General features: G+C 38.6%; 1 protein-coding gene and 1 pseudogene across 7 annotated transcripts in view; both read left to right on the top strand.

Annotated features, from left to right (window-relative positions):
* The window catches only part of SMCO2 (single-pass membrane protein with coiled-coil domains 2), a 37,868-nt gene extending 23,919 nt beyond the window's left edge, over positions 1-13,949 (top strand). For all 7 annotated transcript variants that reach the window (XM_055280296.2, XM_063640319.1, XM_063640322.1 and 4 more), the window contains 3 exons: positions 2,802-2,858; positions 4,166-4,341; positions 10,013-13,949. In XM_055280296.2, coding sequence (XP_055136271.2) covers positions 2,802-2,858; positions 4,166-4,341; positions 10,013-10,211 — 432 coding nt within the window. In that variant the 3' untranslated portion in view covers positions 10,212-13,949. The remainder of the gene's footprint in view (positions 1-2,801; positions 2,859-4,165; positions 4,342-10,012) is intronic.
* LOC129483222 (arginine--tRNA ligase, cytoplasmic-like) lies at positions 5,738-7,375 on the top strand (annotated as a pseudogene).
* Positions 13,950-17,711: the final 3,762 nt, after the last annotated feature.

The following is a 17,711-nucleotide window of genomic DNA, read 5'->3' on the forward strand; positions in this document are numbered from 1 at the left end:
CACAGCTCTTCTCTAAATAATTAAACCACCCAATTCAGGGATTGGTGATGAATAAACGTGTTAAAAAATAGCTATACTGTATATTCTGTAATTCACCTATAAGCTACTTGAGGATAAATATCCTTGTTACTTGTACCTAACTAGCATGATGCCTAGCGCAATGGCCACTTACATAGGATGTGGTCATTATACATATATATAATGTTGTTTATATATAGATAGATTTTTTTTTTTTGAGATAGTCTTATTCTGTTGCCCATGTTGGAAGACAGTGGCGCCATCTCGGCTCACTGCAACCTCCGCCTCCTGGGTTCAAGTGATTCTCATGCCTCAGTCTCCCTAGTAGCTGGGACTACAGGGGCACACCACCACAGCTGGCTAATTTTTTTTGTATTTTTTGTAGAGATGGGGTTTCACCATGTTGGCCAGGCTGGTCTCAAACTCCCGACCTCAAGCGATTCACCCACCTCGACCTCCCAAGTGCTCGGATGACAGGCATGAGCCACTGTGGCTGGTTGCATGCTTATTTTAACAATTAAAACATTATGAAATGATTTCATATAACAATGAAAAATACCCTCCTCCTTTAAAGACAAATACAATGAACGTTTTAGTATATTTATATTCTTCCAAATTTTTATACATATATTTACACATTGTTGTTTTGATGGGATTGTATTATACATATTGTTTTGCAACTGCTATGGCACTTAGCATATTTTCTTCAACAATTTTCTATGCTACTAGATGTCATTTTACTTTTTTTTCACTCCTATATAATGCACGGCTTGATATTTGAATTTATTAATTTTATTTTGTTGGATACTTGGGGCTTTATAATCAATGTTTACCATTACAAACTATGCCTCAAAAATCCATGCCTTGATTGCTCTTGCAAGTACTTCTTTAAGCATCTATTTCTGAGGCTGGGCAGAGTGGCTCATGCCTTAATCTTAGCACTTTGGGAGGCCAAGACGGGTTGATTGCTTGAGCCCAGGAATTCAAGACCAGCCTGGGCAACATGGTGAAACTCTGTCTTTACTTTTCAAAAGAAGACATACATGCGGCCAAGAAACATATGAAAAAAAGCTCAATATCACTGATTATTAGAGAAATGCAAATCAAAACCACAATCAGATATCATCTCCCACACTGGTCAGAATGACTATTATTAAAAAGTCAAAAAATAACAGATGTTGGCCAGGTTGTGGAGAAAAGGGAACACTTATACACTGTTGGTGGGAGTGTAAATTAGTTCAACCATTGTAGAAAGCAGTATAGCAATTCCTCAAAGAGCTAAAAGCAGAACTATCAGTCGACCCAGCAATCCCATTGTTGTGTGTATACCCAGAGGAATATAAATCATTCTACCATAAAGACACATGAACGTGAATGTTCACTGAAGCACTATTCACAATAGCAAATACATAGAATCAACCTAAATGCCCATCAATGACAGATGGGATAAAGAAAATGTGATACATGTATACCATGGAATACTGTGCATCCATAAAAAAGAACGAGATCATGTCTTTTGCGGGAACATGGATGGAGCCGGAGGTTGTCATCCTCAGCAAACTAACTCAGGAACAGAAAATCAATACCACATTTTCTCACTTATAAGTGGGAGCCAATTGATGAGGATTTATGAACACAAGGAAGGAAACAGACACTGGGGTCTACTTGAGGGTGGAGGGTAGGAGGAAAGAAAAGAGGAGAAAGAGTAACTGTTGGTTACTGGGCTTAATTCCTGAGTGATGAAATAATCTGTACAGCAAACTCCCATGACATAAGTTTACCTATGTAACAAACCTTCACATGTACTCCTAAACCTAAAATAAAAGTTAAAAAAAAAAAAGAGAAAGAAACCTCATCTCTACAAAAAATAAAAAACTAGCTGGGCATGGTGGCACATGCCTATAGTCCCAACTACTCAGGAGACTGAAGTGGGAAGATCGCATGAGCCTGGGGAGATGGAGGCTGCAGTGAGCCATGATCACACCACTGCACTCCAGCCTGGATGTCAGAGTGAGACCTTGTCTCAAAAAAAAATTAATTTCTAGAAGTGTCATCTTTAGAACTCATTTTTCTTGAATCCTAGTATACTCTTTTTCCTGCTATATCTCTGCTTTTCAGGGTATCCTGAACTTCTCTTAGTGGATGATTAATTTAAAACCTTTAAAAGCATTCTTTACTTGTGACACCTGCAATTGGCATTCACGTCGTAGAAGGTGATGGTTTGCTTCAGCCCGTGTCTTGTGCTTACTGACAGAAACCAGCCAAAACCATCTGTTATCTCTACCTGGCAACCTATAGGAGACATGGGAAGAGAAGAAGAACCAGATCTTTTTGTGGACAGCTCTTTTGCAAAGCCGTTGGGCCTGAATATTCAATCTGACATAATGAGGACTTACATTCACAAATTCTAAAATTTTAAATATTTAAAAGAAGTATTTTCTCAGAAACATAACTATGTTTCTTCAACTTGTGTCCTGGTAGAAGTTTTTTAAGGAGCAAGGAAGGAGTAATGAAGAGAGAAGCATGATTTATTATTAACTGCTATTGTGTAAATGCATACTTCTAAAGTATTGAAAATAATCTTGTTAATCTTATGGTTATACCACTTACAGTCTGCAATTTATGATTACACTATGAATTTGCTCTAAGAGGAAGAAGTTTACAGAATAAAAGTAAACTTCAATGAAGCACTTTATAAGGCTTGTCAAAATAGGTGAGATTTTATTGTACAAATCAGAAAAATATAAGTTTCACTTTACCCAGAATTGTGGATGTCTTTTTAGGTGAATGCTTGTAATGAAGTTTATGAATTAAAGAAGAAAGTCATGGAAAGGCTGGAGGTAAGATTTCAGTTACACAATTCAAACAATGATAAAATCAGATAATTTATATCTAAATGCAGGGGTCATTCTTTGCCTAGAATGTGACAGTGCACCACATACTAGTCTCTTTCTTTTTAATTTAATTTAACTTCTTCTTATTATTATTATACTTTAAGTTCTGGGTTACATATGCAGAACATGCAGGTTTGTTACATAGGTATACATGTCCCCTGGTGGTTTGCTGCATCCATCAGCCCGTCATCTACATTAGGTATTTCTCCTAATACTATCCCTCCCCTTGCCCCGCACCCCTCAACAGGCCCTGGTGTATGATGTTCCCCTCCCTGTGTCCATGTGTTCTCATTGTTCAACTCCCACTTATGAGTGAGAACATGCAGTGTGTGGTTTTCTCTTCCTGTGTTAGTTTGTTGAGAATGATGGTTTCCAGTCTTATGGCCTTCTTCCTCCCCTTTGGCCTTCTGCTTGGGCCAACAGAACATTCACAATTCCAGTGTACTCCCAAGCTCTCACACCCCTGTGCTACTTCTACTTCTCATCCTGCCATCTGGTGCTTGCCCTTCATGTCTACATATTTCCCATTCTTCAAGGCTCAGCTCACAGGTCATCTCTTCATCGAGACCTCTCCTAATTTCTATTACCTCAAAAAATAACTCCATCTTTGAACTCCTCCCACAATATCTTAGACATTGAGGTAAATGTGATTGGGCAAATGAAACAACGAAAGAATGAATGTATCAACCTGTCGGCTGCTCTGAGGCCGACTCATTCCACCTATCTCGAGTAGATGTCCCCATCACCAAACCTCAGACACTTTCTGTTCCCACACCCTATTTGTTTTCTCTTTAGTATGTATCTTAACATGTAATATAGAATGTACGTATGTGTTTAGCTGTTTATCACTTGCCCCCAGCCCCTGTAATAGATTGCATTCCTTGCCTATTTGGTTAACACTGTATCCTAGAACCTGTTAGCAATAGTCACCCAATAAATATGCTTTGCATAGATGAATGAATTGAGTAGCAGAATTCAGTACAAGGACATCTTCCTACATTAATAATCTACTGGTTAAAGATTAGCATGTGGGTTTCATTTAGTTTTCTACCATAGTGCTACCTTACACTGTGAATGTGTAAGTCTCCTTCTGTTCAAGATGCACCTGCCAATGATCTGTTCATGGGACCTATGTGTGATTTCTAACGTGGGCCCCCAAGGTGATCCAGAGGAAAAGCACTCTGCATTGTCTATAGTAAGACTTGGAGACATTTAGAATTTTTTTAAGGTACTTGATTGCTCTTTTTTTTCAGGGCCTTTGCAAGAATGTGGAACTGCTGAGTGCAAAGCTGAGGATGTATCAAATGGAGGCAGAGGATACTGACTCTCACAGTTCTGAGGAAATAGATACGGAAGAGATGGAGGCCCTGCTTCCTCAGGCCCCAGCATCCTTTTTAGCGCAGAACTCTCCTCCCCCCGATGCAGCGTGGTAAGTCAGAGCAAGGGGACATTCAGGGCTAAATGACTGCCCCAAAATGTATGGATTATGCTGGGATTGATTTTTTTCAAGTGTTGACTAAAATGTTTTGTTTTATTTTCTTTTGTAAATTGTCTATGTTATTTAAAAGTCTATATGTTCATTGGAGTCACAGGATTTTTCTTATTTAGTAAAGATCTATTGCATTCGATATATATAGATTGCTTTCTTACTGCTTTAGATAAATCTAAAGGTTTATCTTTAGATAAATATATCTAAATATAGATAGATGTATCTTCATGATCAAAGATATATGACCAAAGACCTCTTGTGGGTGGCTATTAATGTTAATTATATTTTTAGTTAGTCTGTTCCTTTTTGTCTGAAAACTCTTTCAAACAACATTAAGTCAATACTTTAATTTTAAATTTTCTTCCATGATGGCTGCAAATACAGAGAAGCTTCTCTATATATTTCTATAGATATATAGAGATTTATCTATGTATAGAGAGATATAGATTTATTTCTATCTACATATCTATAGATATATCTATAAAATCTATCTATATCTATCTAAAATCTTAAAAGATGGCATCTATACATGATGAGGCAACCGCCTCCACTCTTTTTTTTTTTTTTTTGAGACGGAGTCTCGCTCTGTCGCCCAGGCTGGAGTGCAGTGGCGCAATCTTGGCTCACTGCAAGCTCCGCCTCCCAGGTTTATGCCATTCTCCTGCCTCAGCCTCTCCGAGGAGCTGGGACTACAGGCGCCCGCCACCACGCCCGGCTAATTTTTTTGTATTTTTAGTAGAGACGGGGTTTCACCATGGTCTCGATCTCCTGACCTCGTGATCCGCCCGCCTCGGCCTCCCAAAGTGCTGGGATTACAAGCGTGAGCCACCGCGCCCGGCCGCAACCGCCTCCACTCTTATCAGTTATGTTCTTTTCATAAGAAATTTGAAAAGTTTTGTTTGCTGGGCAGAATGCCTTACCTTGGACAGTATTGGAAACACACTACCAGCAAATTCTGGCTCTTTGGATCCTGTTCAGGAGATGCCACACCATCATTTACACCCTGAGAAGTAATTTCCTCTAAGAAAACATTTTTGATTCTTTACCTCCAACCACCAACCCAGGTAGAATATTACCTCTGTCTTCTATCAAGTCCTTTGCCCATTTTGAAGAATTGGGTTGTTCTTTTTTTTTTTTTTTTTTTTGCTGTTGAGTTGTAAAAGTTTATGTGCACACCTTGCACATAATCCTGTCAGAGAGCCCATGGCATGTTATTGAAATTAAATTGTTTCACATCTGTCTTCTCCTAATACTCCAAGGGATACACAAAAGCATGAATCTTGTCTTCGTAATTTGGGGACTTGATGTATACAAGATGCTCATAATGCTCAAACAGATGCGTGCAGGCCACCTCATGTTGACCATCATAGGAGACAGCATGTGCTGCCTCTTTGAATTTGCAGGATATGATGTGCTCAGATTAAACCATGTAGGAGATTGGGGGACCCAGTTTGAAATGCATATTGCTCACCTGCAAGATAAATTTCCAGCTTGTCTAACAGTTTCACCTCCTATTGGAAATCTTCAGGCCTTTTATAAGGAATCTAAGAGGTTTGATACTCAGGAGGAATTTAAGAAATGAGCATATCAGGGTGACATTCTGTTTCAGAGTAAAACCCCAGATATTATAAAAACTTGAAAGTTTATCTGTGATATCTCCTGCCAATAGTTTAGTAAAATCTATGATGCTGTGGACATCTCTTTAATAGATAAAGAATAATTCTTCTATCAAGATAGGATGAATGATGTAAAGGAATTTGATGATAGATGATTTGTGCAAGCAGATGATGGCAGAAAGTTTTTGTTGGTCCCAGGATGTTCCATACCATTAACCATGGTAAAATCAGATGGAGGCTAGGTGTGGTGGCTCATGCCTATAATCCAAGCACTTCAGAAGGCTGAGGCAGGTGGACCACTTGAGCCCCAGGAGTTTGAGAACAGCCTGGGCAACATGGGAAAAACTTGTAAAAAAAAAAATCAGTGACACATCCCTGTAGTTTTACCTACCAAAGAGCCTGAGGTGGGACTACCACCTGAGCCCAGGGAAGTCGAGGTTGTGGTGAGCCTCGAGATCATGCCACTGCACTCCAGCTTGGGCAACAGAGTGAGACCTGGTCTCAAAAAAAAAAAAAATCAGATGGAGGTTGTAACTATGATGCATCTTATCTGGCTGCTCTTAAGCAAAAACTATTTGAGGAAAAAGAAGATATGGTTATCTCTGGGTGAACAGTCGACAATCTCTGCACTTCCAAAAAATATTTGCTGCTGCTCAAAAGATTGGTTGGTATGACCCTAAAGTAACTCAAGTCTCCCATGCTGGATTTGGTGTGTTGCTAGGGGAAGACAAGAAGTTCAATATATGTTCAGATGAAACAGTTCATCTTGTAGACCTGCAATAAGGACTAAAGTGACCCATGGACAAATTGAAGGAAAAAGAAAGAGGCAAGGTCTTAACTGCAGAGGAATTGAAGGTTGCTTAGACATCTGTTGCTTATGGCTGTATCAAATAAACTGAACTTTCCTATAACTGGTTGAGTGACAACATCTTCTCATTTGACAAAATGCTAGATGACAGAAGAAATACAGCTCCTTACTTTTTGCATGGTTTCACTAGAACAAGGTCTATTGCACATCTGGCCAGTATCAATGATCAGATGCTCCAAAAAGCTGCTTGACAGACCAAGATTATTTTGCACCATGAGAAGGAATGGAAACTAGGCCATTGCATTTTATGGCTCCCTGAGATACTACAAAAGATTTTAGATGACTTGCTTACGCACACTCTCATGGTTCTATGAGCTGGCAACCACTTTCACAGAGTTCTATGATAGCTGCTATTGTGTGGAGAAAGATCAACAAGACTGGAGAGATATTGAAGGTGGACATGTGGTACATGCTGCTGTGTGAAGTAGTAGATGCTGTCATGGCCGAGGGGCCCAATATCCCGGGAATAAAACCTGTCCAAAGGATGTAATCCTGCTTAGGTTTGAACACTGTATGTTTTTACCACTGTGGTCACTAGCATTGTTTGCTTTTTTTTTTATAACCATTATATTGACACAAGAACGTTTGTCAACTGTGAAAAAAAAAGAACCCTTACAACTCAACAACAAAAAGATAAACAACCCAGTTTGAAAAACAGGCAAATGACTTGGATACACATTTCTTCAAAGAAGACACACGAATGGTCAACAAGCACATGAATAGATGTTTAGCATCACTGGTCATTAAAAAAACGTAAATCAAAACCATGATGAACCACAGTGGGATACCACTTAACATCCACTAAGTTGACTACAGTAAAAAAGACGGACAATAACTAGCTTTGGAGAGGATGTGGAGAAATTGGAACCCTCATATATCACTGGTGGGATTGCAAAATGGTACAACCACTTTTGAAAACAGTTTGGCAGTTTCTAAAACGGTTAAATATAGAATTACCACATGATTCCGCAATTCTGCTCTTGGGTATATACTCAAAAGAATTGAAAATATCCACACAAAAACCTGTACACAAATGTTCATGGCAGGATTATTCATAATAGCCAAAAAGTAGAAACAATCCAAATGTCCATTAACTGATGAATGGAAAAACAAAATGCGGTGTAGCCACACAACGAAGTATTATTCAGCTGCAAAAAAGAATGATGTACCGATACATACCACAACATGATCTTAGAAAATATTATGCTCAGTGAAAGACAGCCAGACACAGAGGGATATCCAAATGATGCCATTTATATGAATGTTCAAAGTAGGAAAATCCATATAGATTCAAAGTAGATTCATGGTTGCCAGGCACAGAGTGTTGGGGAATAGGGAGATGGTGACTGCTCCAGGGAATGGGGTTCCTCTTTGGGGTGACAAAAATTTCCTGAAATTAGATAGTGGTGATGGTTGTACAGCCTTGTGAATAAACCATTATTGATAATGTTCCCTAGTCCTTCCATTCCCTTTATGGTCATCCCCTATGTACTGACCATAAATAATGTGGAGATATTGGAAAAGATCAAAGTTTTTACACGTGGCAAGGTTTGAAAATTAAATAGTATTCAAAAGTTAAAAGAATATTTTATTCTTTACCAAAGATGTCTAAAATGAATAAAATTATTAGTGACACTTTTTTTGGTTCTGTACAGGTGATATGAAAAGCCTTATTTTAATTTAGTTAAGTATGATTTTTTTCCAAAGAAAAATGTCTAGACCTTTTAAAATGAATATCATGCTTAGTAATAGAAAATTTAAATTTTTTAAACTTGTATTGATTTGTAAATAAAAATCAAATGATTCATTACTGTCAAGAAATAAATATGAATTTAACTGTACAAAGAGTATTTACCATAGAACAGAAAAAACTAGACGAGTGTATTCTAAACATAAGGAAAAAATTAAACTAAAAACTAAGACAAAATAAAAAGAATGAATGAATAAATGGAAGAGAGGAAGAAAAGATCAAAAATGTATCTGGTTATATTTGGGTGATGAGATTATAGTTTCTTCATTTCTCTGTTTTCCAAATTATCTTTGCTTTAGAAAATTTGTTTTACTTTCCAAAAACTTAATGTTAAAATGTGTTTCTTTGAAAATGTCATAGTTTACTATTTCCAAAGATGACTGGTTTTTTAATTTAGGAGGAACAGTGTTTATTTACTAGATATGTTTTTGTAGTGAGTTGTTTTTCTTTTCATAAGAAAGAACAAATCTGCCTTTGGTGCTCCTTGAAGGCAGGACACATCTGCTTCCTGTTATCAGCTCTCTAAGCCCCTTCCTAATAGAGTATCTTAAGAACATTGGCTCTTTAATAAATGTGTGAAGTGAAAGCAATTATGTGTGTAACTGCCAAGTGATAGCCAGTGGGGATAGGCGAGAAACTTGGCTCTAGTTTATAAAACCACTGAGTTAGGTCACAAAATTGATCCATGGCTAGCATTAACTATGCTCTAGATTTTCTCTTCTGAAGTATTATAGATGGTAATTATCTCAGGTAATTGGATGATCTATGACATTTCTTCTTTGTGTTCTTCTGTATTTTCTGCCCTAATCATATAATACATTTATAACTAGAAAATAATAATGCAAGGACTTAGAATCATATAAATAAAATATGTCATAGGTGCAACCCAGAAGGATAGGTCCTCAATGATTTAAAAAAGCTTCTATTATTTTATAAATAAAAGTCTGGTGCCAGGACAAAAACTAGGGGCAAAGAGCTCTGAATTCCCTTTATCACGTTATACTTTGTGTCCTGGGGAAAATCTAACTGCCTGTGCCTTTATTTGCTCAAAAAGAGACATCATATACCTCATGAGTGAGGTAAAGATTGCACTAACCTGCTAGGATGTGAGAAGGACATTTCAAAGCAAAGAACCCCACACTATCCAGGGGTTTTATTGTTTCATAGCTATAGGATCTTGAAATTCCAATGCCAGACCTAGCATGGACATAAATAAGTGCTCCTCCATTCCCAGCTGCTGCTTTTACAAATGTAAACTGAAGTCAAGAGAAAATTACTTAGTTGAAGTTTTAGAGCTACCTGGGTGGAGGTGCCAGGAGCCTATCAATGTGATTATTTTCAGATTTTGGTTAACACAGATGTTTTCTCTCTTTGTAGGAAACGTGCACTAAGGATTTTCATCATGTTTTATGTCCTCACCGTCACTGGACTTTTATGTTACATACTATTTTTTGGTGCTACATTTCTCTTTGAAAGGGTGCTTCTGAGAATGCTTGGGTGCCGCACCACATGGGACCTATGGAAGATGATAGAGCCTTTCTTGAATTTGGAAGTGGAAGCCTTGTTACCCTCCTAAAGATACAGAAGTTACTGTCACCCTACTGACATTCTCACCAGTAAAAATTGTGGCTGTTCCTGTCTTGTGGTGGCTAACTTATTTTTCAAAAAATAACATACAAGTTTTTTGTAAAGAACATTGTAATTACACAGAAGTTGATTGATCACGGAAAAAAAAATGAAAACAGCTTATCTTTACCCTTATGAGTCACAATGCCTTCTTGAATCATTCCACACTTTGTTGAAAACATTTTCTTCAAACCACTAACCTTCCTTCTCCCCCAACATGGGGTACATTGAGACTACAAAGTATTATCTCCCGTGGTTATCTTCTCCATTTTGACCTCTGGTGTCTCAAAAAGGAAAGCATAAAATTCTTTCCCCTCCACTGTATCCAATTTTACTTCCATTGAATTGAAGCCCTATTTTGGAGATAGTTGGCATTTCTTGGCTTTTCTCCTTAACATTTATTTCTTCTTTTGATAACAGCACCCGAAGTTTGCTTTGAAAGAACTATCCCCAGCGGGCCTAATTATAGGTGGTCTTTCAGTCAATGTCCCCTGTTTTCTTATTAATAAGAGCTGGAAAAATGTTGCATCAGACATTCTCTATAACTGAGAATTTTAAGAAGATTCACATAAAAAAAGGAAATGATTGGAACTTCGATTTTGTAAACCACTCCGTATCTTTTTCTACTTAAATTAGCCAGACTGGTTTGTTGCCTGCAATCAAAGGAAGTCTAACTGATACAGTAGAGAATTTTGAATGTCAGACTAGAGTGTTTTATCCCTAACTTTGTAGGTAATGGGAAAATGCTAACATTTATTTTTAATATAAAAAATAGTTATAATTAAAATGTGCAAAAGTAATATTAAATAGAACCATAAAGAATAAATTAGAGTAGGAGGGCAGATGGAGTGCAAGAGTGGTTAAAAAGCCATTCAGTGGTACAGGTGGGCCAAAGAGGTGGAGATGGAAATGCGAAGACCGTGAATGAAGCAGACATTATGAGGTTGGATCTTATGGTATTTGGTTGTGTAATGGACGTGGAGTTGGAAGGCTGGTGGCCAAGAGATATGGAATACGGTCCCAGCTCTCCTCATATTTGACTGGATCTTGAAGGATGAATAATATTTTCATGGCAGAGATGACAAAAAGGCATTTCAGAGAAAAGAAAAACCATGAGTAAAATTTAGAAGCCAGGAATATAAGACAAAGTTAGGAAAGTTGGTATAGCATAGAGCTCACCATACCAGTTTGTACAGTCTTTAGAAACAAACTATGCCTCATTCATGTTTCTGGTCTCTGGAATAGTGATTCCCAAATGCTGGCCCATTGATTGGATGCACTGGAATCTCTTGGGGAGATTTATACATTAGAGACTTCCCCCATTCCCAGATATTTGGATTCAGTAGAGCTAATGCAGGATCCAGGAACTTTATTTATTTATTTGAGACAGAGTTTCACACTTGTCACCCAGGCTGGAGTGCAGTGGCGTGATCTCGGCTCATTGCAACCTCCGTCTCCCAGGTTCAAGTGATTTTCCTGCCTCAGTCTCCCAAGTAGCTGGGATTGTAGGCGCGCACCACCATGCCCAGCTAGTTTTGTATTTTTAGTAGAGATAGGGTTTCACCATGTTGGCCAGGCTGGTCTCGAACTCCTGACCTCAGATGATCTGCCCTCCTCGGCCTCCCAAAGTGCTGGGATTACAGGCGTGAGCCACCGTGCCCGGCCCAGGAACTTTATTTTTAAAAATAAAAATCCAAATTGGGTAACCATGCCTTGGTACACTGTAGGAAAATGCGGTGCACATAGTTTGTATGGACTTGATAAATACCCTTTGAAGTGAATTAAACTATGTGGTTCTTATCTTTGCAGCCTCCCTATCACCTCACCTCAGTCCTATATTCAATATTTATCTGTTCAATAATTTCAATCACAGCCATTTTTCCAATGCCCCCATCTTCCCACACCCTTGAAATAATTTTCAACTCCTTTACTATCTTATTTTTATGTTCCAGCAATCACTTGGCCGTGCCAATTTCTTCTACAGATATTTTTATTAGATCAGCCCTATTATTTGCATTTATTTTGTTGCCATTTTTAATAGGTCTTACCATAGAGATGGATCACTGTTGGACTAAGCCAGCCTGTTGTTTCTACTTCCATGGATTGTCATTATGTACACAGCTGCTGAAAAGAATGGACTTCAATCATCACTTTTATCTTGATACTCTGTAGCCAGAAAACTAGGCATATTGGTTGCTAGAAATATGCAATTTGTTTGCAAGTGGTTCTCAAGCTGTGATATTTAACAGAATTCCAAAAAAGGCATTTAATTATACATTTGTCTGAGCATCACCTCCAGAAGTTCTGATTCTTTAAATCTGGTATGAATCTCTGATATCCTCTATTTTAATAGATTCCCCTAACAATTCTTATGACTCAAAGTTTAAGAACACCATGCTCTATGGGCAAAAGGTACCTGGGATTACAAATTAGCTGAGATCCCATACAAGGTTAATCAAGGTTCTTTGGGAGCAGGGTGAAAGGGTGAGCGTGAAGGAATTTCCAGACACAGAGAAAGGCAAAAAGCCAAAAGCTCTGGGAGCAATGACTAATATATTCGAAAGGTCTTGTGATAGGGACTATACTGACAGATCTTAAAAAGTCACAGTTACCTTGTTTACAGACACAAGGACTATTCAGACAAATTTATAGATAGAACTTGTTGTATGTTTTTTACAATCATCAGGTAAGTTCCCATAACTAGAAACTGTACTGGCTGATTTACCTTTAAATCCCAAAAAGAAGTAGTGAGTTCAGTAAAGCTTAAAATCTTCTGATAGTCACATAACACTAATGACAAAGTAAGAGGACTAGATTGTTTTAAAGAATAAATTAATATTTTACTAACTTCCAAGACATATTTGATTAGGATTTTGACTAAGATGGAATACTTTTCCCTGGGAGATGAATATCTTTGAAGTGGGAATGGTAATATTTTCACAACAATTTGTTTTCAATTCGTCAGCATCTCAAGCTGGAAAGCTGGAAGTCACAGTACTCTATTGAGAGAGGGAAACATTTAGTAAAGCACTGAAATATTAAGAGGGTATGAATGTCTACATGTGGTAATTCAGCTAACTGCTTTTGGTTGGTCAGGTCGGGTTTTATTTCAGATATTTTAATGCCATATTCAATTGAGCCAACTGCTGTACTCTAAACCATTTGCTAAAAATGTCTGAATCACTGCATAAATATGTTTTTGGTTTTGGACTAAAAGGAAAGAACATGAGTTTCACGAAATCTCCATTTGTCATGTTTTTAGGTGAAGACAGCTATGCTGCAGTGAAAGGAGCTTTGAACTTGGATTTAAAGTTGGGTTCAAGACATGATCCACTGTCAACTGTGTTTGGATGGGGTCAGCTAATCTCTCTCCCTGGAGGGGGATCCAAACAACCATTCCCCATCTGCTGAGAGTTCATAGCTAAGACCCTACTTTGGACTTGGCCTTAGTCAAAGACAGTTGTCTAACCTAAGCTTCCTCTCCTTCCCTAAGGGTGGTCTGCATCCAATGCCTCACAAAGGGTACCTTTTTAGAGGGCCATCCTAGCCACAGAGCTCCTCGTAGGGTCAGCTGAGGCCTCTAGCGCAATTGTATCACATTTCATCTCCATCTGCCCAATTCTGCTTCTACCATCCCCTCCACAGGTGTCCACCCTGTGAGTGTCCCCCAATAAACCTGTATGCAAGTCTTTGTCTCAGAGTCTTTTTCCCAGAGAACATTACCTAAGACACTTGTGGAAATAAAGAACAGTCAAATGAGAACAAGCAGAGGCTATTTATTCAGAGGTTGCAATAGCAAAGGAGTCCATCAGTTGCATTTTGGCAGAGACTCAAAGGCAGGCAGAGGAGTGGGAAAACTTTAGAGTGGAAAAAAGGCAAGGTTGGATAAGCCCTGATTGGGACATCCCAGGTGATTGATTAGGGGTGCATATTTGACTTTCTCTAGTTGATCCTATGTTGGAAGCAGGGACAAAAATTAGGGGAGCTTCCAGTTATTTCTCAAGATTTGGTTTACACATATATAAATTGAGAAAAATAATACCCGCCTCATGAGATTGCTGGATTAAAGCATCTGATGTTTAATAGGTTTTGAGTATTATTGTTGTTATTACTATGAATAATATTTTTAAACATGTGAGATTGCCTTAATTAAGAACTTTGTGTTTGACCTAATAGTGAAGAAATGAATTTGAACACACTTCCTGATATATCTTAAAGTAAAAATAAGTGAACCACAAACCATGAAGTCTTGCTTGACTCCTTCCTTTTTCATATTCCTCTCTTAGTCTGTCAGGAAATCTTGTTGCTTAAAACACATGCAGAATTCAACTGCTTCTCACCACCTCCCTGATAGCAACCACCTTTGCATGTCACTATTGTTGCAAAAACCAACCAACTTTCTCTTCGTTCTCCTGATTCCCCTCCTGCCCACATATAATTCAGCAGTCAGAGTGACACTCTTTTATAATGCAGGTCAAATCATGTCACCTTTCTGCTCCAAACCCCTTCAGTGGTTTTCCATTTCTTTCAAAGTAAATGCCAAATTCCTTTCAACTACTTGTATTTGGCCACTGCCTTCTCTTGGCTCTGTAACCTCATCCTATTCTACTTGTCCTCTCGATCACGCTTCTCAAGTTCCACTGTTCATCTTGCTGTTCCTGGAACACATCAGGCACACTCTGGTCTCCAGGGCTTTGCCCGGGCCAGCCACTCTGCCTGGAAGTCTCTTCTCCATGGCTTATTTCCACAGTGCCTTCAAATCTTGGCTCAAAGGTTATCTTCTTGGCTATAATAAAAAAGACAGATAATAGTGTTGGTGAGGATGTGTAGAAATTAGAATCCTATTATATTGCTGGTGGGAATGTAAATAATATAGCCACTTTGGAAAACAGTTACTAAAAAAATTAAATGTAGAGTTACCATATACCTTCAGCAATTCCATGCCTAGGTATATATCCAAAAGAATTGAAAATATATAGCCACATAAAAACTTATGTGTGAGGGCCGGGCGCGGTGGCTCACGCTTGTAATCCCAGCACTTTGGGAGGCCGAGGGGGGCGGATCACGAGGTCAGGAGATCGAGACCACGGTGAAACCCCGTCTCTACTACAAATACAAAAAAAATTAGCTGGGCGTGGTGGCGAGCGCCTGTAGTCCCAGCTACTCGGAGAGGCTGAGGCAGGAGAATGGCGTGAACCTGGGAGGCGGAGCTTGCAGTGAGCCGAGACTGCGCCACTGCACTCCAGCCTGGGCGACAGAGCGAGACTCCGTCTCAAAAAAAAAAAAAAAAAAAAAAAACTTATATGTGAATGTTCATAGCAGCAGCATTCATAATAGTCAAAAAGTACAAACAATTCAAATATCAGTCAACAGATGAATAGATAAACAAAATGTGGTGTAATGATACAATAGAGTTATTATTCAACCACAAAACAGAATGAAGTATTGATACATGCTACAACAGGGTGACCTTGGAAAACATTATGTAAAGTGAAAGAAACCAGACACAAAAGTCTACATATTGAGTGATTCCATTTATATAAAATATCTAGAATATGCAAATCCATAGAGACAAGGCAGATTAATGGCTGTCAGAGGTAGGGAGGAGTGACTACAAATTGGTTTGGAGTTTCTTTTTGGAATGATGAACATATTCTGAAATTTCATGCTGTTGATGGTTGTACCAAATTGTGACTACACTAAAAACCACAGAATTGTACACTTTAAAATAGTGAATTTTAAAATGTCTTCTTCTTAATGAGGCCCGTATAACCATCATGTTTAAAACTGCAATCCTCCCATCCCCATCCCACCTCTCCCAAACCTGCCCTGTTCTAATTTTTGTCATGACTTTCACCATAATATATAATTTACTTATTAGGTTTATTGTTTATCTGTCTCTTTCCATGAAAATGTAAGCTCCACAAGATCATAGACTAAACTAGGACTATATAGACATCACATTACATACAAAATATCAGAAAACATGTCTGAATGCTAAAAGGCTAAAGAGGAAAAGGAGTAAGTTGTACCCAGGATGAGGGGGTCAAGGTTTAAAAGGGGTAGGTAACCAGGAGGGAGGAAATGGGCTAGATATACAGATAACAATAATATGTAATAACTAACAACAGTCATGTTGTTTTAAAAATATTAGTATGTTTCACACACTGTGTTAAGCACTTCATGCATATTTTATGATTTAATCCTCACAATTATTTTATAAGCCAGATATTATCATTATCCCCATTTTTATACAGGAGATAATTGAGGCACAGAGGATAGTAACTTGTTTAGAGTCCCACTGTAAAAGGTAGCGTCAGGATTTGAATCTAGATTTATCTGGCTGCAATATCTGTGTCCTTTTCAAGTGACATGCAGCCTCCCCAAATTGGATTGTACATTCTATGAAAGCAGGAACAATGCCATGTTAAGCCCTGCATATTTAGCATATAGCACACTACTTAGAAGATAGTAAATGTTCACAAAATATTTATGAATGACCAGCTGGGAATGAAGGCAGGTGCATGTAGTCCTAGCTACTCAGAAGGCTGAGGTGAGAGGCTCGTTTAAGCCCAGGAGTTCGAGGCTGCAGTGAGCTATGATTGTGCCACTGCACTCCAGCCTCAGTGACAGAGTGAGATCCTGTCTCTAAAACAAGCAAGCAAACAAAAATTATTAATGAATCAATGAACTAACATTTATTCAATATCAAGTGCAGCTTTCACAAGTGCTACAGGTGTTGGAAACCACCTGCAACCCTGGCCATCTCTGGCCTCATCTCTGCCATTGACAACTGTTCCCAGAAGCAACACAGATGCAAAGGTCATTGACATAGGCAAGGAATGGCCAATGGCCCCACTCTCCACCCAGCTGGGACGTGAGCTACTTCAGGGGCTACAACGTTTTCTGCTTTCTCCACTTCATCCCCAAATTGAATCCTCTCTTCAAGCCTAAAGTCCAGTTACTTTTTGTAGTACTGAAGGCCTCTCCATACCAGAGCATTATGTTGGCTTCCTTTCCCACCTTCTGGGTAGGAGCTCACACTGCCTGTCCCAATAGCTTCTGGCTGGTGAGACTGCCATATGCTCAAAAATCCGATTTTGTCTCATGACTTTTTTTCCTTTGGAAGAGCTTTTGCTGCATGTGTTGATAAACAAGCAAAGCAAGTGGTTGCAGTAACTTCTATAAAAGTAGAGGTTTAACAGTTGAGATGCTTTTATCTGTAACAGGATACCTAAATTATATTGGCTTAAAGAATAAGGACACTTATTATCTCATGTGGCAAAATATCCACAGTAAGGGTGGTTCCAGGGTTGGTTAGTTGAGCAGCTCAATGGTGTCATTGCTCTGAGTCACCATTTCTTCCATCTCTTGGCTCTCCCATCATAGTCCCAAGGTGGCTGCCATGGCTCCAAACATCTTTATGCAACAGAAGGAAAGAATGGGAGAA

The sequence above is a fragment of the Symphalangus syndactylus genome, chromosome 5 (genome assembly GCF_028878055.3).
Source record: "Symphalangus syndactylus isolate Jambi chromosome 5, NHGRI_mSymSyn1-v2.1_pri, whole genome shotgun sequence".
Taxonomy (NCBI): domain Eukaryota; kingdom Metazoa; phylum Chordata; class Mammalia; order Primates; family Hylobatidae; genus Symphalangus; species Symphalangus syndactylus.